The 26,162-nt window shown below is 49.0% G+C and overlaps 7 protein-coding genes across 7 annotated transcripts; 2 read left to right on the top strand and 5 right to left on the bottom strand.

The window, feature by feature from the left end:
- Positions 1–1,109: 1,109 nt before the first annotated feature.
- Positions 1,110–3,150, top strand: BP5553_00879 (uncharacterized protein; the record flags this gene model as incomplete). Its single annotated transcript, XM_032009502.1, has 5 exons — positions 1,110–1,344; positions 1,392–1,738; positions 1,793–1,903; positions 1,950–2,119; positions 2,166–3,150. 5 exons carry the CDS (start codon positions 1,110–1,112, stop codon positions 3,148–3,150), a joined length of 1,848 nt encoding a protein of 615 aa, XP_031873556.1.
- Positions 3,151–5,285: 2,135 nt separating this feature from the next.
- Positions 5,286–6,304, bottom strand: BP5553_00878 (Uncharacterized protein; the record flags this gene model as incomplete). Its single annotated transcript, XM_032009501.1, has 2 exons — positions 5,286–5,753; positions 5,807–6,304. 2 exons carry the CDS (start codon positions 6,302–6,304, stop codon positions 5,286–5,288), a joined length of 966 nt encoding a protein of 321 aa, XP_031873555.1.
- A 1,169-nt stretch (positions 6,305–7,473) lies between these two features.
- Positions 7,474–8,736, top strand: BP5553_00877 (Beta-xylanase; the record flags this gene model as incomplete). The annotated part of the gene is made up of 4 exons (XM_032009500.1): positions 7,474–7,760; positions 7,812–8,046; positions 8,101–8,246; positions 8,316–8,736. 4 exons carry the CDS (start codon positions 7,474–7,476, stop codon positions 8,734–8,736), a joined length of 1,089 nt encoding a protein of 362 aa, XP_031873554.1.
- A 2,958-nt stretch (positions 8,737–11,694) lies between these two features.
- On the bottom strand, positions 11,695–14,202 carry BP5553_00876 (Six-hairpin glycosidase; the record flags this gene model as incomplete). Its single annotated transcript, XM_032009499.1, has 4 exons — positions 11,695–12,868; positions 12,917–13,443; positions 13,497–13,526; positions 13,576–14,202. The coding sequence occupies 4 exons, from the start codon at positions 14,200–14,202 to the stop codon at positions 11,695–11,697; spliced, it is 2,358 nt and encodes a 785-aa protein (XP_031873553.1).
- A 1,850-nt stretch (positions 14,203–16,052) lies between these two features.
- Positions 16,053–17,425, bottom strand: BP5553_00875 (Uncharacterized protein; the record flags this gene model as incomplete). The annotated part of the gene is made up of 2 exons (XM_032009498.1): positions 16,053–17,209; positions 17,326–17,425. 2 exons carry the CDS (start codon positions 17,423–17,425, stop codon positions 16,053–16,055), a joined length of 1,257 nt encoding a protein of 418 aa, XP_031873552.1.
- Positions 17,426–19,804: 2,379 nt separating this feature from the next.
- On the bottom strand, positions 19,805–21,447 carry BP5553_00874 (putative S-adenosylmethionine decarboxylase proenzyme; the record flags this gene model as incomplete). Its single annotated transcript, XM_032009497.1, has 2 exons — positions 19,805–21,285; positions 21,333–21,447. 2 exons carry the CDS (start codon positions 21,445–21,447, stop codon positions 19,805–19,807), a joined length of 1,596 nt encoding a protein of 531 aa, XP_031873551.1.
- Positions 21,448–23,135: 1,688 nt separating this feature from the next.
- BP5553_00873 (uncharacterized protein) lies at positions 23,136–25,820 on the bottom strand (the record flags this gene model as incomplete). Its single annotated transcript, XM_032009496.1, has 1 exon — positions 23,136–25,820. The coding sequence occupies one exon, from the start codon at positions 25,818–25,820 to the stop codon at positions 23,136–23,138; it is 2,685 nt and encodes an 894-aa protein (XP_031873550.1).
- Between the last annotated feature and the right edge of the window lie 342 nt (positions 25,821–26,162).

Here is a 26,162-nt window from a genome sequence, read left to right as displayed (position 1 = left end):
AGTGTTGCCAATGCCTCGGCGTGGATGTTGGGCGAAGGTCTGGTAAATTTCTGGATAGTTTTCGATTTCCAACGGTGTGCAGCACAGCTGAAGAGGGAGAAGAGATGGGTATGAATTATGATTGTGCGGACATATGGCCTACGGTTGGTTGGAAATGGACAGCTATGTATCAGGCAAGAATGATTATGGGGCAGCAGTAAATGCACCAGACCTAAATAGAGTACCTCGACAGGAAATCATTTTGATGGGAACTCTTTATATCTCGCGGTCCCGTTTCAGGGGCTGGTCTCTATATATTTTTGAGTTGTGGCACGGGCAACTCTACTTTCAGAGTTACCGCTCCTTTTGGCTAAAGTTTCGCAACTGGTACCGAGTAAGTACGAGAGCCGAGAGAATCAAACAAAAGCTTCGACCTCGTTCGTGCCTGGAATAAGCTTGTAGGGCCCCAGTGCTTCATAGTTGGTGCTCACATCTTGTTATGTCTGACATCCTATTATTCCCTACGGTTAGTAGCTTCTGTACCATCACGCTACCTGCCTCGCTTTCTTGCCCCCGATTGTGTCGGTTTCCTTGCGCTCCCTCCCTCTATATATATAGACGGCCCCTCAAGTATCGCTGGCGTATCCGGTTCTCAGCCCTAAGACACCAATGGTTTAGGAGCATTGGCGCAAGCTGTGGAACCTTTGCCCTCCCATCTGCCCAGCCCAGAGCTCAGCCGCACGGCCAAAACCCCTTTTCGCGGTGTTTCGATGCGTTTGACTGGCTGGGCTCATCAACACTGGCCAGCCCTATACTTGGCCGGCCCCCATTGATTGCATACAATATGAGAGGATCAACTCAGCCGCATCTCAGTGCGCTCAGAGGCCTGATCTAGGCCTAGGATGACCTGTAACCATAACTTACAAAGGGCCTATGGGTGGTGGGGTCCGCTTATGCTCATGTTCCTTCTGATGCCTCCGTCAAGGTGGTTCCTCGAAGCCTTCCCAAACACCACTTCTAAACTGCACCAGCTCAGTCGTCCTGGTAAAAGGCCCTTCAATTAGGGGAAACGGCCCACCGCGTCCTTCTCTACACATCTTCAACTGCACACCAGCCTCTCGTCATAATAAATGGCCTCCGGTCCAGGCTACAACCCCGTTAGCACTTTCTCGCCATTTGGGGATGAACCTACGGTCTATCAGAGTCCTGCCACCTACTCTCAGCAATGGAACCCCCCTCACGGAGATCTAGGCCATGCTGGAATCGAGATGAGCGATAGCTTGCGACCGCAAGCACCTATCCATCAGGACCAAAAAGGTCCGGAATATTCCACGGCACCAACACTATTCTCCAATGCGAGGCATAGTGAGTACAAGCCCTCACTCATTAGGCCCATACTAAAGCCTCTCGAGGTGGTGAATCGCAGTCGTTCCTTCACGATCCCGCTAACAGGCTCGATACCACCTACAATGCGCACCATGTCCCATATAAAGACCATACGGGAAGGCAATTTCGGCATATCTTAATTGGTATGTCGACCCGGTGGTTTATCACAGCCGGTCTTTGCGCAGCTTATATTTTCGCTATCATCTGGTGGCACAATCGGGGCCCGCAGAGCGAAACGCAGAAGAGGCTGCATAATGCCCTTACTACGGCCGTCAGTATCGCGCTGGGTCTCAATGTCGCCAGTGCCTTCAAGGATGTGGCTTTGAATATGCGATGGGTTATTCTCAGTACCAGGAGGAGGACTTTGGTGGAGGTGTGTAGTACATCAATCGACCCCGTCGAATTAATAATATTGACAATAGCGTAGCTTGATTTGGTTCTCAACGCGGACAGTTTGATGAAGCTTGGAGAGCTGGCTTTTAGTGCTCGCAGGCCCGCTGTAGTGGTTGGCTGTGTTCTATGGCTCCTTATCAATATTGTATGCTGCTACACCTACTCTCGAGACCCTAATTAACGCCCGACAGCTTGCCCAGGTTGGGATTGCCGTACTCAGTTTGACGTATGGCTGGGAGGTCGATTACAGTGGTGTTCTAATGAAGCACGGAAACGTCTCGATACCCGACATGAGCCAATTCTTTCCGCAAAACCCTGGTTCGAAGATTACGCTTCAGGACGAGGAATATGCTGCCCATCTGTAAGTAACTACATCCCGGCGTTGAACGATGTACTGATCATGTCAGTTATGGTGCGCTCGGCGCTAATTATGGCTTGAATTATACCGACTTTATGCCAAAAGCTGGCGATATATATGACAATAATGCCGCTTCTATTTGGTACTCTAATAAAACCCAGACTATTGAGTTTATTTTTGCCGATTCCCCCACTGGTGCAATGTCAGCAGGGCAGTTCTCAATTTATACAGACCGGAAAGTTAGCGTCACATGGAAATGTGAAGCTCATGAAGTGACCGAACATGGGGATGGCTCATCCAGCAACATCACTGTTGCCCAACTTGGGGACGTTTATGTATCTCGCACGGTACCCGACGCCATGACCATCTTCACCAATACGTCAGCGCCTGGTAGTAACGTGTGCGGTCCCCGATGCTCAGTTGTCGAAGCCTTTGAGTCCTCAGGGACCGACCCGTGGTACTACAGGTGTAACATAACTGTTGGCAAGACGGTGAACGACCCCCGGAATATATCATATATTTCTGATTCTATGGCATCGATAGCTACAACTTCGATTGCGGAGATTGGGTACACGGATCATCCTGGCCAGGAGGCTCAAATATACCCCCATGGTAGCGTTTGGGGGGCTCCACTTAAAGGATCCGTGGATGAAATGGGCCTAACAATTGCCTGTTATGCTTTAGGGTCCATAGCAGGCGCTGCGTTTTTCAACCCCTCGACTTCGTACGTTGGCATGGCCCCGAGCGCTGGTCAATGTCTCGTGATCGGGCACCCCATCCCCTTCTATACGGTCGTCGGGCTAATCTGTGGTTGTCACTTGTTGTTTGTCGTTATCACCGCCGTCTTGTCTAATAGGGTTAAGGTTGGACCGGATACTCATTTGAACATGAGTCTGTTATTGCGACCGATCGCGGACGCTTTACATGGTGTTGGGAGCGGGAGGAAGAACACAGCGTTGAAGGATGCGAAGAAGTCGACGTATGCTCGATATGAAAAGACACCAAATGGGAGGTGGGTATTGAGTATGACTTGAGGCCTGATAACGTCGCGGAAAATACGGTTATTATCAGTTAGGGGACCGGCGTATTTGGTGCGAGCATAGCCTGGCAACTCTTTTTGGTCGAGAATATGCAATTCCCTGTGTGCTCAGATCTACGTCTTGATTGAATACTTCTCTACTTCGGTCAATATGTTTTAAAAGTCTATGCGATGGCGATGGCGATGGCGCCGGCGTTGGTGTGTAGGATTCTTATTAGTAAATATTAGATAGATGTACTTTTTAGATGTTTGTTGATACCCTGTCAAATTAGAAGATTTGCCTTGCTGTACAGGACAAAGCGTTTTAGGGAAACGGCCGAATACTCTTGTTGGTACTCGGAATATTTCCGTCGAAGTGAGCAGATGCTAACCCTCTAAACGGTGATCTATGTGTCAACATATCTAACTTCCTTCTCTTTCCCCCAATCTCACTGAAGTCCTTGAACCTGCCACAGAGCTCGGCGTACGGAAAACAGACGTAGAAGACCCAATCTGATGGAGCTCAACACTCTGAAAAGCAGTTCCATTCCTTGTCTGATCCCCAATAGTATCTCTATTTCGCTCCTCTTCTTCCCTCTTCAGCGATCTATTTCTCCTCTTCTGCCGCAGCCACGGGCGAAGATTGAAATATCCTCCGCAAACAAAAACACCACACCAGAGCAGGAGTTCGGTAGCGTATATAACCATCCCAAGGATATCTAGCTTAGGTTGGAAGACTTCGAAGAGTGGTAGAAATTAGTATAATTTTCTCTGGGAGGGTTATCATGGATGAGAATACATACATACGGATACCAAGGAAAATACATCGCCAGCGGCGTCGATGCCGACGAAAATGAACGATATTCCTCGTACTGTCCGGTGGATATATATATCGTAATAATGTCGTAGTACACCCGCAGATAAGAGGATTGTGGATATAACACCCATTAATATTAAAGGCCACTGCTTGTCTTGCTTGTCTGCGATCTAAAGGGGTGGAATATGTTTAGTGGGAAGCCAAATGAAAGGGCGGAGAGAAATAGAACCTTAAGTGCAAAAACCAACGCAGTTTCAATACCGCCAAATATAACCCCAATGATACTAACAACAGTGAGGCATTTAATTAAACTCCATTTCTATTCCATATTTCATCAGCCGCTGACACGTCCGTACCGAGAGGGCGAATCGCCATACATCATCATAGTAGAAACACTGAATCCAAGTAATCAAACTCAAGACGGTAAGAAGCTGGGGTTGGATCTGCAGTGCAATATTGAAGGTTTCAGAAATGTTATAGGCGCCTAATGGGACGCCAGCACAGGCCCAAAGAAGCATCATGGAGCGCTGGAGGCCGATGGTGTTGTGTCGCCGGTAATTTACTATGATTTGAGGGATGAGCTGTGAGATAGTTAGTATTGGTGTGGATTAGATGTAGTGAAGAGGAAAGTGGGAGGGAAGTGAGGGCAGGGTGAAAGAAAGAGGTGTTATATACTTGGATTGACCAACATACAGCTCCCATTGTCCCGAGGACATTTGCAGCTATGGGAACATCCATCGTTCAAGGCTTTTAATAATGTACATCTGACGCATTCTATCTTACACCTAAAGAAGCAAACTTAAGATTTTGGTTTTCATCTTAACGTGCCTGTATGAAGCGTGGACTTGATAACCTAAGGGAGGCTATTGAAAATCTTGAAAGTGGTATCTGACACGTGATCCAGATATATCTAGATACCTTATGTGGCAAAAGCTATTTCATATTGCGACAAATGGTATACAAGTTACATGTTACAGTCAAATGTTCTATTATACTCCCAACTTCGATTTAGCTATACAGTAATTCTCAAAGAATCCCATTAATCGTACACACCTCGTTGGGAAGAGGGGTTAAGCAACAAGTTCTGAAGTGAGTTTCCAAAGAGAGGTACTGGCGTGATACCCCGTCGCCTTTCGTTAACCCCTGAGTGCAAGGCAGTTGTTCGCTCAAGCAAGCCTCCATGTCCCCGGTGCTATTTATCCCCGCTAAGTAAGGTGAGATTTTGGCCCCTTTGTAATAACACAGAGGGCAGATTGAGCAGAGACAATCTATAACACTTAAACGATCTGCTGAGCCCCGGATCCGTTGGTCGATATGCTCCAACTATTATCCTATCATTTGCCATTCCATAAAGACCTTAGTCTGTCGGTAACGGTTTCTCGCCCCTGCTCCTGCCTCTTCTTCCGTTCTTCAGCTTGTTGTCGGTTGATGACGTCTAATTGCTCCGCAGCTTGAGTAGCAGCTTCAATTTCCGCCTTGATTGCTCTCTCTTCTAACTCCCGCTCCAAACCCGTCAGACCCTCCAATTTCTTCTTTAACGGCTTTTGGACCTTCTCTCTGAGATCATCAATCTCGGCGACTCGCCGCTTATGCGGATTATCGTCATCTGCAAGCTTGGGTTTCGGTGCTGACAGAAGAGGCGGGAATGAAGGCACAGGCTTTCCTTCGGCTTTCGCATCCTCAATAGCTTTCTCTTGCTCCAACATTCGATGATATAACGTGTCGGCATGCATTTGAATTTTCTCGTCAACTTCTGGAGGGCGGTCGAGGGTTGATAGGTAGCCCAATGTTTTTAAAAATTTCTGCAAAATTAGGAGAGTTCGAGGGCAAACGTTTCGACAATATATCTGCTTACCGCTTGCATCATATAACATCTCTCAAATTTCCTATTCTCTGCCCTACACATAGTCGTTTTTGCAGACCAGCCTCCTGTTCTGAAGCAATCGCTGACCTCCAGCTGTTCCAACGCACAATTTTCCAACGCGACCCTCCCAATCTCGGCCCGTCGATGATTGTAGCCTTCCAGTACATCCATTATCTTTTGTTGATCCGTTTTCCCTTCTGCCTCAACTTCGGCTAGCGGTCGGTACGACTTCCATAAATGCGCGTATCTGCCATCTTGGTATAAGGATTGCGGAGGCACCTGCGGCTCTGCATGTTCTCCGGACTGAGGCGTTGGTGCCAAAGGTTTGGGCTCCGGGGCTTGAGATGTAGTTGGTGCTGAAGGTTCATATTTCACGGGCGATTCCTTTTTGAGGAAGTCTCGAAGGCTGGGGTCCAAATCGCGCAGAGGGTCTTGGGATGAATTGGCATTAGACGATGCATCGTCGGACGAGCCCCAGAACCACCCCATCGTTGCAGTGCAGTGCAGCTGTGTTGTTGAGTTGACGATTACCTAGGTAGTGATTGGCGATTGGCGATTGGTGATGGCGGTTGAAATAAATTGTTCTAGCCCCTCGGCTTCGCCTCGGCGAACTGGTTCTCAAGGTTTGGGCTCAACCTTAGACAAGTTGACATCCATCGCCGCACCTTTGGAACCACCCTAATATGTCATACCTTGCCTCGGTAGGTATGTGTGATCGCTGCGGTATCTATGAATTTGCTAATATTGTTGTCGTTTCAAATTGTCATTTAGGGGATATCGCCCAGGCCTCAATCTTAGATCAAGTGGTCCTAAAGCTTTTGGGTTGCTCTATGTTGGTGCTTCCCAGACCGGAAACTCCACATTGGAGTACCGTAAACTCACAGGTAGCCTTTCTCTTACTGCTTGCATGTTTATTCTATGCACATAAGCACTCGCGGCTTCTATCTTGGGGAATAGAGTCCTAAATGTTGGCTAACCTCGCTGTCGTGCCAGTCGGGGCGTGTATAGCCAAGCTGGCGTGTGTATATTGAAATCATTAAAGTTAATCATTTTTCGGAACATCTGGCGCAATAGCTTTTACCTTGCTTGCTATGCTATTACTATTATCCGTTCTATTTCCGCCTCTGCGATCCTGAGCGCACCCCGAGTCCGCCTGAGCAACAAATTGAATTCCCTACTTTGGCTCATGGCGGTCCGTATTGCTTCCGTATTAGATTGGTGGAAGTTTCCAGTTGAGTCTTACCCTATAATAGGCTACCTTCATCCAATCTATACTCGAAATTCGCGAGGTGTTAATTGCGGATCGGCCAGCATAGGCCTGTTTAGCCATAGCCGTTGATTGATTTAAGGGCCTGCGGAGGTTAGTCAGGTGTAAGAGCGCCGAGAAATTGACAATCTTTTCCCAATCAATTTTTATAATACCTACAACCCAGTCAATGCGCAGCCTAAACTTCCCCGACTTTCCCCAGAAAAGTTATTTGTCCGGCTTTCCAGCCTGATGGGAAAATTCGCGAGAGGGATGGAGTGAGGTGGGGTGGAGGGTTGACTACCTAGGTAATATAAGTATATAGTCTCGCTCCGAGCCGTGAAGCTTTTCACCCCAGGCACTTGTAACTTACACCGAATCGCATTTCTCCTCATTTTTCATTATTTTCACGATGCGCAGCTCAATCATCTCCGGGCTTGTTTTCGCTCCCATCTTGGTTGCTCATGCCGCACCAAGTGGCGCACTCGAGGCCATTTCTCAGATCGATTGGGAGAGAGAGCTTCTTGGAGAGAGCGGAAATCTCGAGAAGCGGGCCAGATCAGAGCAGAGCATAGATGCTATTTTCAAGTCCCTAGGCAAGCTGTATTTCGGTACTTGCGCTGATTCAGGACTATTGAATAATGGGCAAAATGCGGAAATTCTCAAAGCCGACTTTGGCCAGTTAACTCCTGAGAACAGGTACGCTCTTACTCCACCAATGTATCCCATTACTAACTCTCTGTATTTTAGCGGCAAATGGGACACAATTGAATCTTCGCAGAACAACTTCAACTTTGGAGGCTTGGACACCCTTGTCAACTGGGCACAATCTAATAACAAGCTCGTGCGTGGACATACAACTGTCTGGCACTCGCAATTGCCAGGATGGGTACAGAACATCAGAGACAAAAATACCCTGACTGCCGTTATCCAAAAGCACGTTTCAACTGAAATTGGAAGATACGCCGGAAAGGTCCTTCAATGGGTAAGTTCTTGTATTTTGATATTCAGCACAAATTAGTTAATTTTTGTGTTTAAGGATGTCGTAAACGAGATGTTCGACGAGAATGGAGGGCTCCGTGGCTCAGTCTTCTCTAATGTCCTCGGAGAGGACTTTGTCCGTATTGCATTCGAAGCTGCCCGCAAGGCTGATCCCAACGCAAAGCTCTATATCAACGATTATAAGTATGTAGCAAACATCCCGACTCTTCTCTCATAAACCCTTGGGACAGTTACTTACGATTTAACTACTAGCACCGTTGAGAAGGGGTCCAACTACGGGAAAACCACCGGCATGATCAAATACGTCACGAAGTGGATCGCAGCCGGTGTTCCCATCGATGGTATCGGAGCACAAGCCCATCTTATGGCCGGCGAATCTAAGAACGTTAAAGCCTCCCTCACCGCCCTCTGCGCCGTCGCCTCTGAATGTGCCCTTACTGAAGTCGATATCGTCGGCGCTGCAGCTAACGAGTACGTTGAGACCGTCAAGGCCTGCGTTGATATCAAGAACTGTGTTGGCGTTACAGTCTGGGGTGTCCGGGATCCTGATAGTTGGCGTGCCTCGCAAAACCCATTGTTGTTCAACAGCGGGTACCAGCCTAAGCCAGCATATAATGCGCTTGTTTCTACTCTCGCCGCCATGAAGCCTGCTGCCACCCCTCGTGCGGCTTAAATGGATATTGGAGTGGTATGTAGGCTGGTGGATACCAAGTGTTGAGAATGGTATGTGGGTGGAGCAACATATGTATATAGGATGAGAATATGCAGTTACGAATCAATTCGTTGCGATTACATGACCTGTGGAATATCGTGATAGTTCCTTGAACAGCAGCAATGATCCCCCCCGGCGGTGCCAATGAGGGAGGAATGTGCCACCAGTGAGAAAAAGAAAGCTCTCCTAATATATTATTGCCGGAGGATTGGTTGATACAGAGTTGTCAGGGTGTCTGGATTCGGGTTTACCTTATTAAGGGTGCTTCAAAAAGGTTTAGATGAATTCCACATGCTGTACGAATGGAAGAGGGGATCCAAGTCTAGAAGCGAATATCGACTTATTCCCGCTCCAATTACAATTTTAGTAGGTTGCGGCCTTGCTTTTAATTATTATCCACTTGTATACCAGATTCTTTTCCTATAGAGTATTATATAATAGCATCCCAAACTGCTTAATTAGAACCATCTATTCCTCGATAGTATCCCTAGCGATTACCCCCTGCTGTCAAGAGGTTCTCTTTTGTTAATAAAGGCTTGTACGATTGTAAGCTTCGTGGCTAAATCCAATTTTGCCTAGCCCAGTGCTAAAGGGGTGCCATTAGTCGGCCGCGGAATCGAGCTCCCCAACATGAATTGGAAAATGGAAGTTGTCAGCCCCACTCATGGGAGCCCTCATAAAAGACCCGGACATAGAACAGGCAAGGAGTTGCTGAATATTTATTTCTTAGGCTATTTGAGACTTTTACAAATTTCTCAAGCCAGCTCTTTGTATCCCAAAGCGCAACCAACACCTTCTCGAAAGATACAGAGAGATACCAAGGTTGAATACCATGTGGCATATTGTAATGGAAGGGAATATAAATCCCTGAGCATACAATAAATTGCCTCGGATTATATTTCGTCTTGACCTGCAAGTCGTCATCACGGAATCCCATTCCGGGGGCATCCAAACCAGCACCTCGCAACCCTAATTCCAAATCATTAAGTATAAACCCACGACCATACACAGACCTCCCCATATTCTCATCCTTCTTCCCCTCTGCAATATCCATACCCCCCTAGCACTACCCCTCGGATTTCCCCGTGCGATTTCCCCAGTCCCACATCCATAACCACGTGGCATAGGCAATACGCCCAAACTTTAATCCTTTCCGATCAATCATCAGCAATATTCCACACGGAAACCGCTTTGCCCAACGCGGCACATCTCGGAAGGGATTTTGCAATCCCTATTGCTGGTATCAGCATACCGATTCATGGACCCCAAGGGATCTCTACTTTTAGAATATATATGAGTTGACGGAACCCTCAAGTTTGTTGACGATAGTTAGACCATTATTAAGATTTCCTCTGGTTGGGAGTTCTGACTCCTGACATAGAATCTCCAGTACTTTTTGATGCTACCAGCTTCCTGCTTACCGCGTGACCCTTCAGTTAACTACCTTAACAGAGCACCAAGTGAGTATTCTCCCGCAGATTCACATTAACTTTCCTCCCATCCCGACCTCAAAACGCAAGCTCTTGATCCTGGACCAAATGAATAGTAATCCACGTCGAGTTATCATCCGCGTCTGCGTTACGGATATTCCAGGAAACCCATTAGCACGCTCTCATCGTCTTGGATGTGACGTTTGTCAGCACATTCTTGGTCGGCCATTAAGCACTAAGGTACAAGCAGGGGCCTTGGACTTTGTACATGTCCTCCCGAATTTTGACTCAAAAAATGATGTGAGGGCATGGTTCCTTTACGACTTCAATGGTATGGGGCCATTAGATAAAGGAGAAGTCCTCGCAATTCCGCACGAAGTTTACCTTGCTACAAGGTAACATGATTCTTGGTAAGCTAAAAGGTAGTAAGCCTGGCCCTATATTAAGTTGTAGTAGGATATTTACTCCACGGAAAACATGGATTAGCAAGGCGAAGGCATATTGTTCTCTGTATACTTGGGGAGGGAAGCATGTGCAAGAAATGTTAGCGGTTGAAACATCAGATAATCGGGAAGATTAGGTTTAGGAGATGAGCGAAGGTTGGAATGTGTTGAAAAAGATGAAACTTCAAATAAGATAAAAGCGCATTCGAGAGCTGATTGATTACGGTAACAGAGGAGAAAAGTCCTCCTATATGAGGGATATGCCAAGGCTTGGTAGTATTTTGGGTGTAGTTTTATACCGTTTTACCTCAACAGAATGAATAATAGGTAATACACTAAAGTCAAGCTTAAAATAGATATATGTTCTTTTCCTAGGCTCATGATGTTTCCGGTGGGGTTTCTCCCGTACACTTACAGTAGTTCTAAGTAAATCATCGTCTTGCCAATCGTGAGCTCTAGCCCGAACCGCACAAACGGCTACAAGCTGACTATTTGTTGCAACCCCCTCTGCTCATGGTGATTAGACCATGCGTATTCAGCGACGCCGTCGTATCTATGAACTTTTAGAAACCCATTCGCAAAACTGAGAGAAAAATACCTACATTTACTTAAATATATAATATATTCTAAATGAAATTGATGAGGTCGAAACGATCTAGTTTTGAGCGTGCCAACTTGATTAAATTTAGGAAACGTAGAGCTTTATGTTTAAATTGTTTCTCTTATAGAAGACCCTGTTAAACTTGGATATAGCTGCACTTGCTAAGATATAATTGTATTTTCCAGTGGCTGAGGAGTCTTGCCCGGCTTTGCAAATCAACCCTATACAGTCGCCGCCAGTCACAAGATAAGCGAAGAAGCACGCAACCCCCCCTCAGTATCTTCTTTAGACACAAGGCTAGGTCTAGGCATTGGAGCCTGACTGAGCCGGGGTGTTTTCGGTCATTATCGGATTGGGAGCATATCACATGGCACCACCACTTGCAAAGTCCCGCAAACCACAATTTTCTTGGTCAACCGCAAGGCTTAATTTATAGGTCTATGTTTTACATATTAAACCCAACTGTGACTGTGTGATCACCACCATCAACATGTATAGTCACATACCCATCGTTATGCTCGGCAGCAATTGCTCTCTTCTGCGGCCCGTTATTCCAGGCAAGCTCCGAGTTGATATATACAGAGGTACCGACATTCCCTACCGGAACCGAAATCGTGCCCGAGTTACCTGGCGGCGTCGATGCACTCAACCAGAACAACCCCTGGTCCTTATCTCTATTCCAGTTGACCTTGATGGGGCCATCAGGCCCGGGCACAACTCCTTTCGCCCATTGCACATCAGCGGGGATAGGTTTGATACTCCAAGTGCTGAAACCTGGTCCCGTAGGTTTCACGCCCAAGACGTTGTTGGTAAGTGAGGGGACAATTCCTGTAGCCCAGCCGTGGGCCTGGGAGCTGTAGCGACCTTGATACAGCGACCCATTTGCGCCGATGCCCTCCCAAGCCGTAACTTTCGGATCGTGACTCGCCATCCAGCCGTATAGGCGACGCATCTCCTCGAGCGCTGAGTCCGCCAACCCCGTCATGAAGCGGGCTTCCCTTTCAAAGTACGAGATGAAAGCGTATACCCGCTGGGAGAATCCGCCCTCGAGGAGATCGTTGTCGTAGAATGCGTTTCCGTATGGACGTTGGTTTTTTGCTGAGAGATATGAAAGCACCGATTTGGCGATTGTGCTGTTTGCGGCGCCGCTGACGATTGCTAGACTGTTGCCATCTTGGGCGTGGGTATTACATGGCGAGGATCCACAGTTGCCGTCGAAGAACGCCCCGACTGATGTGTCAAAGCGACGTTCGTTGATGGCCGCTGAGAAGACCTTACCCCGTTCTCTCCAGCGAGCGGCATCCTTGTCATGGCCGCCGAGCATGGTTGCGATTGATGCTGCTCGGTCAAGTGCAAGGACGTACAATGCGTTGTAATATGTCACCGGACCCGTTCGAGGTAGGAATCCATAATCACCGTAGGATCCCGAACTCCCAATACCTTTCTGAATAAGATTGGTGTCATTGTTTGTGACTGATGGATAGTATTTGTCTAGGACGTTGGCCATGGCTTGGTAGTATTTGTTGATATAGTCGGTATCCCCGGTGTACATATAGAGGTCGTAGCTACATACAACCCACCACATTGGGTAGTCCATGAGCTGCAGAGTGTAACTATTGCTGTTTTATGTCAATTTTGAGAAACGGCGGATATCTGACTCAACCTACATGCTTGCTGGGGGGATCCATCCATCATCTCTCTGGTGATCTGCAAGATCCGCAAGGACGTTGCGAGCCGCTTCCGGAACATTATGAGTGAGATAGGAAGTGAGTCCGGCGACAGCTATGTCTCCCACATATGGGTCCCGATCCCGCTTCGCTCCATCATGCAGGACAAGCTTCCCTATCAGAGAAGGACTAGCAGCGTACCGAGGTTCGGTATCATTTTTTCTGAATGTGTCGGTACAGATATCATTTGTATAGACCGAATCATACCACCATTGGTTCAAATCTTCATCTGAAGTTTCTAGCCAGCCGGTGAACGTGTCCGGAGTACCACGATATCCCGAGAGCTTCAGGTTGATGGAACTGATAGAAACAGATCCGTATGATGTTGTGTATGGCTCATCGAAGTACATAGCATCCAGATAGATTTTCACATATCTGAAACCGTGGAGTCCATCGACACAGACTTGATTTCCGTACTCGCAACCATGAGTGGCTGTCCAAGTATATTCACCCTCCTTGACAGCAATCTATAGTCACGTGAGTATATTTATATTTACTAGACATGAGGGTAAATACTAACCTGATCGGAGCCTGGGGTAATGGTTTCTCCCTATTGTAAGTTGGCAAAAGTGTTTTTGGGTGGAAACTCCGGTGCTTACATTGTTTGATCTGGAGAAATCGCTCAAATCGGTCAGGAACTCCAGCGTTTCGGAAAAGGCCAATCTGATACCAGGGCGGCCAGCGGAAAAATTATAAGCCCCATCAAAATCGATAGTAAGCCAGCCAGGCATATTCAGACCAAAATCTACAACGATAGCGGGGACAATTTCATCAGGGGAAGGAACATTTGGGTCCTCTGAAGGCGGTGGTTGAGTTCTAGTCAGGACTGTCGATCCCTTTCCATTGATGAGTCCATCCGGATTCGTTACATTGCCCTTCGTGTATTGCGAGAGGACCCTTGATGCACCAACGACATTATGCCGAGGGGCGCGTACATATTGTTGCCAGTTATCTGCCGGTAAGTTTGCCAGTTGGGCTCCCTGGGAGGCTGCTGGTGCAGCAAGGGAAGGGCGGGCTCTATAGCAGAGGACGATCAATGCCGGCACCAGGAGAACGCCACGAAGGAACATGATGGCAATGTCTCTCCTGCTCCAGGTTCTCCGGGAAACAGTACTCGCAATGTCCCTGCCATCGCGGCTCCCCGAAGGTTTATATAGATCTGGCGGCGGCGGACCAACATCTCCATGCTTCTCCCTGTCGGACTGGAAGCGGTAGTTCCAAGACATATTTCTGCTCATATGGCCTTCTCGGCGAATTGCCAGGTTCGGACCGGCCGTGTAGCAGTGCAGTACAATGCAGGTATAGAGGACAGTTGGGCAGCATCGGCAGCGTGTTTAGATAGAGAGCAAGCTATACAACCATACAAGCGGGCGTCTGGGGAAAACGGGTCGGACAAGGACAAGACGGCTCTTGGAGCTCGACCCAAGAGAATAAGGGGCAGGCTAAATCATGCCCCTGGCCGCACTGATCACGATAACCGCTGCGCATGACCTGGAGAAAAAGGAGAAGAATGACTTTTATGGACTTGCTTCAACTTCAGCTTGAACTTCAACTCCATCCTGCTATTCTTTACCTGAGGTCTGGACTTGTTCCACGTTGGCAATAGGCCAAGACCACTCGACAGATGACTCGGCGACGTTGGACGTTGACAGCCGACGTCGTCATTCGGCTTTCGAAATGTGGAAGAAATATGCATGTACGTAGCAGTACTGTATGGGTGAAGGTTGTCCGGATGTTCCAACGGTTGGATGCATTTGCCCATGACCATGGCATCAGGCGTGATGTCCGGGATAGGTGTTAGGGGACACAGTATTACAGGTTCAGGTACAGGTCAGGTACAGTGTACACAGCAACATTATTGGCACTGCTTCAACATTAACCCTAGCGAACTGTGCAAATCGTATTAACCTTTACAGTGGCAACTCTATGTTCCCAATATTCGTGCAGGTCCCTTGCATTACTCACTCCGCGACCTTGCCGCCACTTCCGCCTGCTGTTTGGAGATGCACGGCATCGTTGCATGTGCTTTGAGCGTTGCGGATGGAGGTTTGTGATGGTCGCTTGTGGGTATTCAAATCCCCGAAATCGCCTGTTCATTCCTTCACCATCACGCGTCCTATTAATATTGCCCGTTGAGGAAGTTAGAAATTACCTCCAAGGCCATGGCACAGGCAATCCATTTCTACCGGGGCTTTAGTATGAAGCACGAATAATGGTCATCTTTGCTTTTCTGAGCAGGTTTGTGTCACCAGCACTGTTGTTCCTGGCATCCTGCCCGCGGCACTTGACCAGGCCCTGTCATTAATATTTGATGCCCAGGGTTCTGGAAGCCGGTGATGGATGTATTCGCCGTTAAGTCCAAAACTGTCTACTTCATGTGAGAGCACTCAAATTCCGACTTGCGGGGCCTTAAGTAGAAAGAATCCATGCCTATGTCTTTGTAGCACTCGAAGGAGATTGATTGCCCAATTTGTATTTGCCGGCCCTGTGGTTTCCGGTACTTGGATTCGATTAGGCAGTTTCACCAAGCCTTTATTCCCTGCTCTGTGACCACGATTGAACTGTAGATCAATTGCGATCGATAAAATCGAATTGTGTTCGAATTAGGTCATAACCCAGAAGGGGCCGCAGTGCCAACCAAATTGAGTTGCTCGACATGTCTAATAAATTGCATTGAATTTTAATAATACCGTTGTTAAAAAACAAGCAGTAGAGGGGATGATGGGTGTTAATAGATAAGGGGGTTTTATGAGGGAAAGGGGATCTTTGTTGATGGACCGGCATTTCAAATGGAGATAAAGATGATCAAGTCAACGAAAGACGGAATGGTAAGGATGGATTGGATACGCTCCGAGCAAGCCATCAATTAGAAGGTATCATGTATCACTACTCGCTAGCTCGAGATATAACAATATAACAGAGAAGACCACCCCCAAGCAACAACGCCCGCAAAAAGCCAAAGCCGATATACAAGAACCCCCAGACCTGACCTTAACCTTTGCTTTGATAAAACAGACACAATAACACTGTAACGCCAGATCGAACAAACGCATGTACCAGACACGACTCCTTTATCCTAACACTCCGTCTCATCCTTCGCACTCCCACTCTCCCAAACCTCGAAATTGTCCTCCGGCTTCTCAATTGGCTCCAACAACGCAGCTTTGGGCGCGATATCAAAATCGTCTTTCTGCATTAAGACATCGACCGCCTCGCTGTCAATTTCCCTGCCTTTGCCCTTGACATCAGCACTGAAGTCGAAAGCCATCGGTACTTCGGCTTGCTCCTTGGCTTCTTCTTCTGAAGGGACCAGGATGACGGAAGACCCATCACAGCCGTCGGCATAGAAATCTTCAGCGACGAGATCGCCGAGTGGATTGCGATCAAGCTCAATAGCACCTTCTTCTACTACATCGTGCCGTGAACGCCGAGCACGAACACGCGCTTTTAGGTCGGACATGGACGACTCGCTAGAATCAACAGCGGTAGCAAGAGGGGTGCGCGTTTGAGAGATATCATCTGGGGGTGGGACATTTTCCTTCCCTCGCTCGTCTCTTAGTCTCGCCGCGGATTCCTCGTCCGAGCTGATATCCAGCGTGCATGTAGAATGTTCCATTAGGTTCGTGGCTAGTTCCTCAGCGGTATCCTCGTGAATGTCGAAGAACCATGATTCTTTTGCCTCGGGTTGGTGGAGGGATACTGGCAGGATGCTGCTCTCTTTAGAGGCCGCCGACGAAGGGGCTGCACGTGGACGTGCCCCGTATGAAGGGATGGTACCGGAGAGTGCGGCATCAATGCTGAATCCGAGGCCAGAGGATGTCGATGGCGTGCAGAATTTGGGGGGATCGACGCGTGTGAAGGGTGCTGATGTGCGGCGACGATTGAGGATCCCAATGCGTTTGCGGGTTGGGGAGCGGCCGGCAGGTGCTGAGAGCGGGGTACTCTTTGAGATCGAGGTATTGAGTCTGGGTGCTGCTGGGGAACGAGCAGTGAGAATTGGACGACGAGCAGAGGGGGCTTGGGCGGCTTTTAGAGAGGTGAAATCATTGGAAGAGGGAGGTGCCTTGGTTAGGAAGAAATTGGTGGGTTTGGTGATGGTGTCTTTGCCGCTGCCATCGGGGGCTCGCGAGCGTTTGGACGAAAGGAAGATGGAGGGGTCGATGTTCTCGGAATCGTCATCCTCGAAGGCCGTGGCTTTGCGTTTGGTGGGCGAGGAGAGAGTGCTTGACAATGCTATGGGAGCTGTGAGAACCATGTTGTAGATGTAGGGTAGGGTAGGGAAGTGAGTGAATATGAGTGGAGTTGGTGGGGATGGACGTGGACTGCAATCTGCGGGCTTATCAACATACCATTCTGACGGTTCTTGAGACTTGTGAGGTTCTGAAGGCGCGAGCTGTTCAGAGGTGCAAAGGGCTGCCTCGTCGCTGCCATGGGCATATGAGTTGCCATTGTGAATTGCAGGTTACAATTGCTTGTTGGAATACTGTAAGGAGCGTTTGACTTTCTTCGACGACGTGCGACTTCCTTCACCCAGGTGCCAGGCAGTTGAGCCAAAGACTAGGAGGCGTCAACTCAATTCAATTCACTTCAAGTCAATCGAGGCCCAGTTGAGTGCAGAGTAGTACCCGTCGCGTGCCTCAAAGTAGGGTTGTGTTATTGTTATTGTTGATATCCCTTCTTCAACTGCTCTTCGCAATCAACAAACACAGCGACACAACTAGAAATCCAGGCGTCGAAATGGGGGGGGGGATCGCAGGATATATCAGCCAGTCCACTCTTGCGCAGCGCTGCAGAATTGGTTGGCCGCGGCTCCTTTTTCGTAGGACGAAGCACAGTACAGTAGCAGTGGGCAATCAATGCTCCCTCTGTCACAGCATTCCTTGCTTCCCACTACTTTCCCACTCCCACAGTGCGCGCCCCCATGCACGCGTTTCTCGTTCGCACGCGTCGTCGCCAATCGGACGCCCCTTTCGCCGGCTATTCTGACGTCGTCTGGCTTCAGAGCTCTCGCACAGGTTTCTCAGCTTTCCTCCAATTTCGCCCGCTGTGGCCGTAATTGGCTGGGGCGGCGCTGCAGGTCTGACCTTGCTCCCAAACGTCGTCCATGCGAGGCCGAAATATCGACTTGGTTGGTTGTCTGGCTTGTCAGGCTCGCCGGCGCGAATGCGGTATGCAGGGGCGCATCCTCTGGGCGCTGGTTTGAGCTGTGGCTACGCGTGCGAGGGCGGATTATACGACGCGGGTATAAAAGGGAGAGCGTGTTCCTCGTGTTCGTCGTGTCTCTCGACGTGCTGAGGCGTGGTTTGGGACATTAGAATCCTGCAATATTGCATTGCGTGCATTGGGATGGGCCTGCGAAACCCTCCGTTCGGCGACTCGCTCTCCATGCAGACGGTCGACCAAGCAGCATCCTCCACTGAGCCTCAACCAAGCTCTTAGCTATATCAACCACCTATTGTCTTATGAGAAAGCAGAAGCCTCGATCTTCCACTCATCGCCGCACATCAGTCTTTTCCTGGGACGCTGGACTCGTTTGCTAACGCGGCCGTTGCTGCAGTCCACGACGTATATGGACCACGATGGTGGTATCTCACGCAGTCGTTGTTTTATGAGCAGCGAACATCTCGATATGACATCCTCTAGCATGTTTCGTTACATCCACCTATCCAGCACAATTCAACCCGGTTCTAAGACACCATCTGGCACGATCAAATGAACAGACAGAATCTGATCTGATATCTGCACCTACAGCTGTGTGCGGAGGTATACGTATATGGATGTGATATCTGCACACCACCTCAACTTGCACGAGTTCTTCAGGCCTCTCATATCCACTAATATCTTCCTATTCATTATGTATTTCTTTCTTTCTCTTGTCCATGCTATGGAGAACTCGCCTCATAGGTAGCCACATGTCTCCTAAGCCACTCCACCGAAACCCTTCTTTCCTTCACATCTTCTATTACCTCCACAGTATAGCCATTTCATCCCAACCCAGAGCCATCTCGGGGACCCCATCATCTGCCACCCTCATTCTCACCCCAAAAGCATCACCGCTACTCTCCCAGTCCAGACCAAAACTACGTCCTTGTGATAGCCCGGCTGGTTGCATACGCCGAGTAAGTCAGTCATGGGCGGACGCGTTTCTGCGGCCTCATTTATCATATCACACCCTACGGCACAACACAGCAATCATATCACGGACAGCACAGCATACATAATCAGCTCATGCATGCACAGCCTGTTATTCGCTGCCATACACTGCCCATGATCTCACCATGCCATACTTCCTCGTATTTGTAGCTTGATAGGTAGGTACCCGGATAAGCCTTGCATCCGAGGGCAACGAATCGTTCTGTGTATTTCGCTCACTTACCTTTGGGTGGATATGAGTGGAAATCCCCGTCCTAACTAGCAAGCGCCAGGATAATTTCATACTTGAAGATTGTAAATGTGTTAAAATCCAAGTACTAGAAAGCAGATCATCCGGCATGCAATGGCCCACTGAACGAAACACTTTAAGTCGCTTTTTTATAATGAAAAATATAAAGTTCCATTTAAGCAGCAGATTACGGATTCTGCACTTGTGAGAAAATTAAATTGGCTGCAGATAGATAGGCAGGTATAGCACGTCTCTAGGTAACGACTGCGCTTTAGGAACAGAGTAACAAGACTTGGCGAAAAAATTTCATCGCCAAAGGAACAGCAAAGCAAAAAAAAGAGAGGCTTCTGAGAAAACAGTCGAAGCTAAGCTTGGGTAGGAGGCGCCTAGGAAGCGTACCTCACCATGAATCATCCCCATCCAACCATCATCATATCATCATATCATCACCCGTAAACCTCCCCTAGCCTCGGCGCACCACCCTCCCAATCGTCACGCTCATAATAGCGAAAGACTAGATCATACCCGTCAAAATCATGCACGATCCGATCCACGCGAGTATATCCTTTGATCTTCTCCATCTTCGCGCTCCTGATCTTCGCCTGATCGAGCTTCGCGTCTTGCAGAAGGCCTAATTCGCGTACCTCGACCGACTCGGCCTTGGCCTCGAAGAGTGTAACACTGAAACGCCCTGGTTTGAAGATATCGACAACCTGCTCAATGACTTCGACCGTCTCGCGTCCGTTCTGGCGGCCCGGGACGTTGGTTTCGAAGGAGGCGTAGGAGCATTGTGGCTCTGGGGTGACGTGGACTGTGAAGTAATGCGTAGCGGTGCCGGCCTTGTCTGGAGCGGGGATGACGCCGTTGGCAGAGAATCCGCACGGTGTGAAGAGGTAGGCGTCGACGCGTGCGTCGGGATAGCGACACGAAGGATAGACCTCGGAGAGACCGCAAGTCTCGGAGACGACGGTGCCTAAAGCATGGCCCTCCGTGCTGAGCTCCTCTGGCAAACTTACGCCATCGCCAGGCGTGGTAATCTCGTTGTCCGAGGAGCCGTTAGTGAAGACATCAACATCCTCACTGCTTGTAGCGGTCGTTCCGCTTAGGTTAGAGCCCGTCATGCCATTTCCACTCAAGTCACCCAAGCTATCTGCTGCCTCTTTTCGTGCTTTTTCAGCCCGGGCTGCGTACTTGCCCTCCGCGACCGCACTCGCGTGTTCAAGGTAGAACTGTTTAGCGTTTTCGGGTTCCAGATCAGTCATCAGGATTTCGAGAGTCTCATCATCGTTGCCAGGAACACCTTGTCCCAGAGCATAAGTTGGGCTGGCTGGTATTTTCAAGGCTTTGGTCTCTGTTGCAATTCTTTCATTTTCGGGGGTCCGCGGCGGCGTGAGTGTACAGTTGGGCGTCGTTATATATAGATACCAGTGATCCCCATTCATTTTGCCAACCATGTATGCGCTTCCACCGGTGAACATATCATCCAGGAATTGGACTTCATGTTTCCAGCTGCGGTGCGGTCCGTGCTGCTTGTCTGGGAACAAAAAATTCTTCCGGCTGTAGAATACACGGTATGGTGTGGCCGCGGTGTTGATTCCATCGAGTGAATCAGAGTTGTGAGCAGGGGTAACAGGGAATCCGGCATCCACGGCAGCGATCCTCAACATGCGGCGAAGACCGAGTAGGAGTGTTGTCGTACCGCAAGTCTTCAAGATGAGTTTGTGTGGGAAGACGAACATGCTGGACTCCGAGAGCAGATAAGCGTCCACATGGTCAGACCCCACGACCGAAAGAACTTTGCAATTGACCAAGTCCAGCATCTCCTCCCATGTCTCGCTCGATACTGCCTTCAGGCCATCCTTCTTAGTCCCCGGAGGGAGGGCATCTGGTGCCGGGGCGAACCAGACCTCTAACAACTTCTCAGGACCTGGCTGCGTTAGCTGCAGGTCGGTCGAAGGACTATAAACGACGTACCTTCAAATGCATTGCTGCTATCGATATCGATAGTAGCGTCTCGATTGATCGTAAGGTGTGGCGCACCTTCAGAAGGCGAGAAAGTATACTCTGAAGGGATTTCGAGGTTGACCATAACTACTTAGTAGGTGAATAACGCTACTGTCCCCAATAATGTTGTCCAGAGTTCAATTGCACAGGCAATTGTTTGATTGGCAAGTGAAGCACTATCTGCCACCCAGACGAACCTTGCGGTGTCCGCCTGAGAAGAGAAGGCCCACAGGACCGCGTTAAATATGGTGTGCTGGCGGAGCCAGCTAAATGGTAGGATATGGAACGTCTTCGCAGGGACGTTATGGAGGTCGGGTGCAAAACGGGATTATGAAGTCCTTAACGAAAGGAATGTTGACTCTTGGCGTCGTCCTCTATCTGTAGATGCCGATACCGTGGAGAGATATCGGGTCTAGCAGATGAGGGTTATCTGCAGTGTGTAGGTTGTGATTGTGTTTCTGAGGGGGACGTAGCTGATGCTATCGGGGTCTGAAGATATAGAAGGTTAGAACATTGCCCAAAGTAAGTAGCAAACATGTGTTTTCAAAGATATCGCTGTTAGATGTGTGTGATTGGCATCGTTTGTTCAACGTCCAACCTGTCATCTCCGCACCGTTTTCCAAGAGAACTAGGGGGCCGATATTGGAAATGGGGCGTACATATTTTGCACACATAAGATACTAGAGGGGCAACTAACTTGGCTGGCTTAGATAGGAATCGGAGCAGGATCCTAGTGCTCATAGAGGTCTTGAGGTGAACTCAGAATATAGAGTTGCAGTACCGCAGCCCTGTGCCCTATTTCCAAGACAATGGGGTATTTCCAAACTTGTTATGGATAAGATGGTTAAACAATAAGTTTCATGAGGAGGTTCTGTAGATGAGAGGCGTTGCACGTGTATTGTTCGCAACCACTCGAAGATGAAGAGGGCCGGTGGCGGGTGATAGGTATGGCCTGGTTGCCAATGCTCTTATTGACTGGGCGCGAGTTCCTTCGAAAGCCCTTATAATTTATCGTGGATTGGCTTGGTGGGCTGGACGTCATCGGCCTTAATCAGTACCTTTTGCTTAAGTCTCTCTTGGTACTGGAGAGCTTACCGCAACTGTGACCATGAGCAGTGCCAACTCAAGCTGGAAAAGCTGCCGTGGAAGAAAGGTGTATCCCGAGAACATGTACAGGTACAAGCGACGACGGCGATGCGCGGTGTAAGGGGGGTTAGAGATGCGTTATTTTATTGTGAAATGAGGTTTTTTTTTCGCTTTGGACTCGGAATTTGGATGCGGTGGAGCTGCAGTGCTCGCCAAGGAAAACACCAAGGACGAACCCCTCCACCAGCCCGATCGCCCGACCCCCACCAAGAAACGTGACTATTTTCCGCTTGTAGACGACTTTTCTATTACTGTGACTTGTACCCCTTTTCCTTTCGCTTCCTCGTAATTATATCACAGAAAAGGCACATTCTCAAAGCAACATGTCTCTCTAATATGAACTCTCAGTTCTGATTCAGCTATATGATTTTCATGCTAGCAGCCATAACCAAAAAACTGCCCAAGTAACTCCCCAAGCCCAAGGCAGGTATGTGCGAAGTTTGTTATACAAAGATCCAAACCCATATACTATAAATTCCATCCTATCCATTCAAGCTATGTATGAAAGCACTATCCATGCCCGCTAATATTCGGAAAACGCCTCATTAAGTATGTTAATTATCTCACCCCCTCTCTATTCGCTTGTCTCTAGCCTTGCCGGCATATGTATAAATGTATCGCATTTCTCTACCTCTTAAGCATGTACGAGAGATCTGGTAGGCTCTTCACGATGCTTTGCACAATCCTATCCTGTTCCACCTCATGCCTCGATTTCCGGCGGCTTGTAGAAGCACTGGCCATGATATGTGTCCTCGGAGATGAGATGATCCGCGAGGGAACTGTCCTAGGTATCGGTACAGCTGGTTTCTCGGGCGGGGCTGGTGGCGCAGATGCACTCTCAAAGAACGAGAAGTCTGCTGAAGCCCAGGGATCTACATTGCTTGCTATAGGGGCCGCAGCTGCAGGTTGGGCGGCTTGGACACCTGAATCTATGGCCATGCTGTGGGAGGGGTTGTTTGGGCCAGCAGCTTTAATACTTTGAAGACTCCTAGTTTCTGGAATCAAGATGTTGTCAAAGCTAGCTGTTGACCGGTGGGTTGGCTCGTAGGGTGCCTGGGCTTGAGGGGAGGTTGGCCCTTGCTTTGCTGACGTTATGAACCCTCCGAGGCTTTGTGACTTTTTGTGGCGTAACCCTTTTGATGGCTGGATAACTGGCGGAGTTGCAGTTATCGGTGACGATACCATTTCTCCCCAGTCATCGGCTTCGTTGGAATTATGCGCGGGTGTAGGTGCTAATGCTAGTATTTGTGAAGATTGTGGTGGAACTGAAGGGGATAAGATGGTCGGTAGTGTGGTAACTGGAGATGACGTTTGTTGGGTACGACCTGTGGGCTTCAAATTACTACTTGAAGATTGAGGTAAACTTCTCGAAGGAGCGTTCTGTATCGAGACTGACGCATTACTAATAGGCGATACAATGCTTGAGGTTGATCCAGATGATCGATGAGTTAAAGTTGGCCGCCGTGCTGACGGTTTTTGGGTACTGTCCGAACTTATATCGGTGCTCCAACCAAAGGCTGCAACTGGCAGTTGCTTTTCGGATTTGGATTTCTCAGGGGTCTTTATAGATTTGACCGAACTCCGTCTGCGAGGTTTAGACGAGGAGCGGCCTTTTGATGTTGAACGATCTCTGACGAGACCTTTGGGCCATTCTCTGGGAACCTCAGCAGCTGGTTCAGCAACCTTGAGGATTCTGGCCTCTTTTGCTTTCTTTGCTGAAAAGGCAGTTGATATCGAAGCTGGCTTGGCTTTCGTGTCGTTCCAGCCAAACATAGAGCCGGCTTTACTGCCACCTCCAAGTACAACGCGCCCGCTGATACGATCTTCATCGATCCATCGGCCCACTACTTTTAGAGTTTCCCCTCGGACTTGGGATTTTGTCCAATTAACTCGTACATAATTCTCATCATCACCTGTGTTGTGTTGCCTCATAGGGCCGTATCTAGAAATTCTATACCACATCTTCCGCTCTTCCGTTGAAGTAAAAGAATCGTGGGGAACCACATCAGGGATGAAGCATTTGTCGCCAGAGTACGGCTCGTTCATGTCGGGATAAACTCGGTCCACAATAGATATCTCGGGGATGAATTCAATGGGTCCATAGTCTTTCTTTTGCGGGCGATCTGGAGACGGGGCCTCTTGAGAGAGATATCCCGTTACTTCCTTTGTGGTATTAGATACCAGGCTGGGAGAAGCGACCTCATGTGTCCTAGGTTCCAAAACTGAGCCATCAACTTCAGAGGAGCCGTCTTCGAAATCTCCAAAGTCGTCTCCGCCATCTTCTTCATCTTGGGATTCGCCGGATTCCTCCCCCTTCTTTATATGTCCCTCTGCGACACTTGTATGCCCGCTCGCCAGCTCCATGGTTTCCTTGGTTTCCTCTTCCATAGCCAAAGTATCAAAGTGCTGTACAAGTTCTTGTACCTTCGAGGAAGATTTTCTAGGTACCCGAGGTCGTTTCGGGTCCTCGTCCATAGAGGTCCGTGGAGACTCTGGGAAATGTCCGTCATGTTGGCTCCGATCTGACGGAGAAGACGATGGTATCGAGGACGTAGGACCGATATCCTGGTGACTTGGAGATGGATTAGGACGCGCGATCAAATCGCTAGGGCCGTGATGAATCCCCTCCTCGGTCGCCTTCTCACTTTCATCGTCCTCATTATCGCTTGCCGGTATTGTTGGCGCAGTATATGCTTCGGATGCTATCGTTAAGCTATGGTCCTCCCAGCCCTGGTCGTTATGCGGATCGTCTTGGGTATGCTGGATCGTCGGAGAGCGATTGGCTTGAGCTTGGTCTTCTAACCCTTCCGTAGGAGTATTATTTGTGTCGCTCTTTGCATCAGTCTCCGGTATGAACGCCCATGGATCGGGTGAGGGATGTCGAGCGATGTTCGTAGACTCTGGTAAGAGACTCGGCCCTAATTTCACAGCAGGACCCTTCAGCGCCGTGGATGCATCATCCCACCCAGTTGAAAATCCATTTGTATGTGCTTTATTCAACCCCTTATCGCTGCTGTTGTCCTCCGTACCTCCTGCCCATCCATCATTGGGGCTCTCCAGTGAAATCCCCGAACTTGATGGCACAGCAGCCCAGTCTCCAAAACCCGCATCATCATGATTGGCGGATACACCCGCGTTCGTACCGCCCCAAAAGGATTTCGTCTGGTCTTGCAAAGCCAAGCTAGATGCTTGAACGGGGTCTCTAGCTCTCGGTGTTTCTCTAACTCTGTCGAACTGCTCGGTGGTCTTCACCGGACGCGGTGGCTGTATTTCATCTGCCCAAGGCGAGCCCCAAGGGTCGTCCATATCCATAAGGATGGCAAGAGTCTCATATTGATATTGAAGTTGTAGATAGAGAGTAGCACAGAGCCTCCATCTCGAAACAGGACACCATTGATGATCGGGTGCGTCTGTCTGAGGTTGCTGGCCCTAACTCCCAGGGTCCTGGGTTGTTTGCGCTCGGTTCTCGCGGTGGTGGTGGACATGCGTAACATGTCAGGGGAGGTCCGGAAGCGCTGCCTGGTGCGGGTGCGTCATTGTCAGTGGCCGCGATTTCGTTGTGATTGATAATCGATAAGAATTTCCGCCGCCTTCACCCACCACCACTCTCGATTTTCTCATTCCACTCTTCGCTATGCGACAACTACACGACTC

The sequence above is a fragment of the Venustampulla echinocandica genome (assembly GCF_003357145.1).
Source record: "Venustampulla echinocandica strain BP 5553 chromosome Unknown scaffold_0, whole genome shotgun sequence".
In the NCBI taxonomy this organism is placed as follows: Eukaryota; Fungi; Ascomycota; class Leotiomycetes; order Helotiales; family Pleuroascaceae; genus Venustampulla; species Venustampulla echinocandica.
The sequence above is the reverse complement of the archived record's forward strand: the minus strand, read 5'-3'. Positions and strand labels throughout refer to the sequence as shown.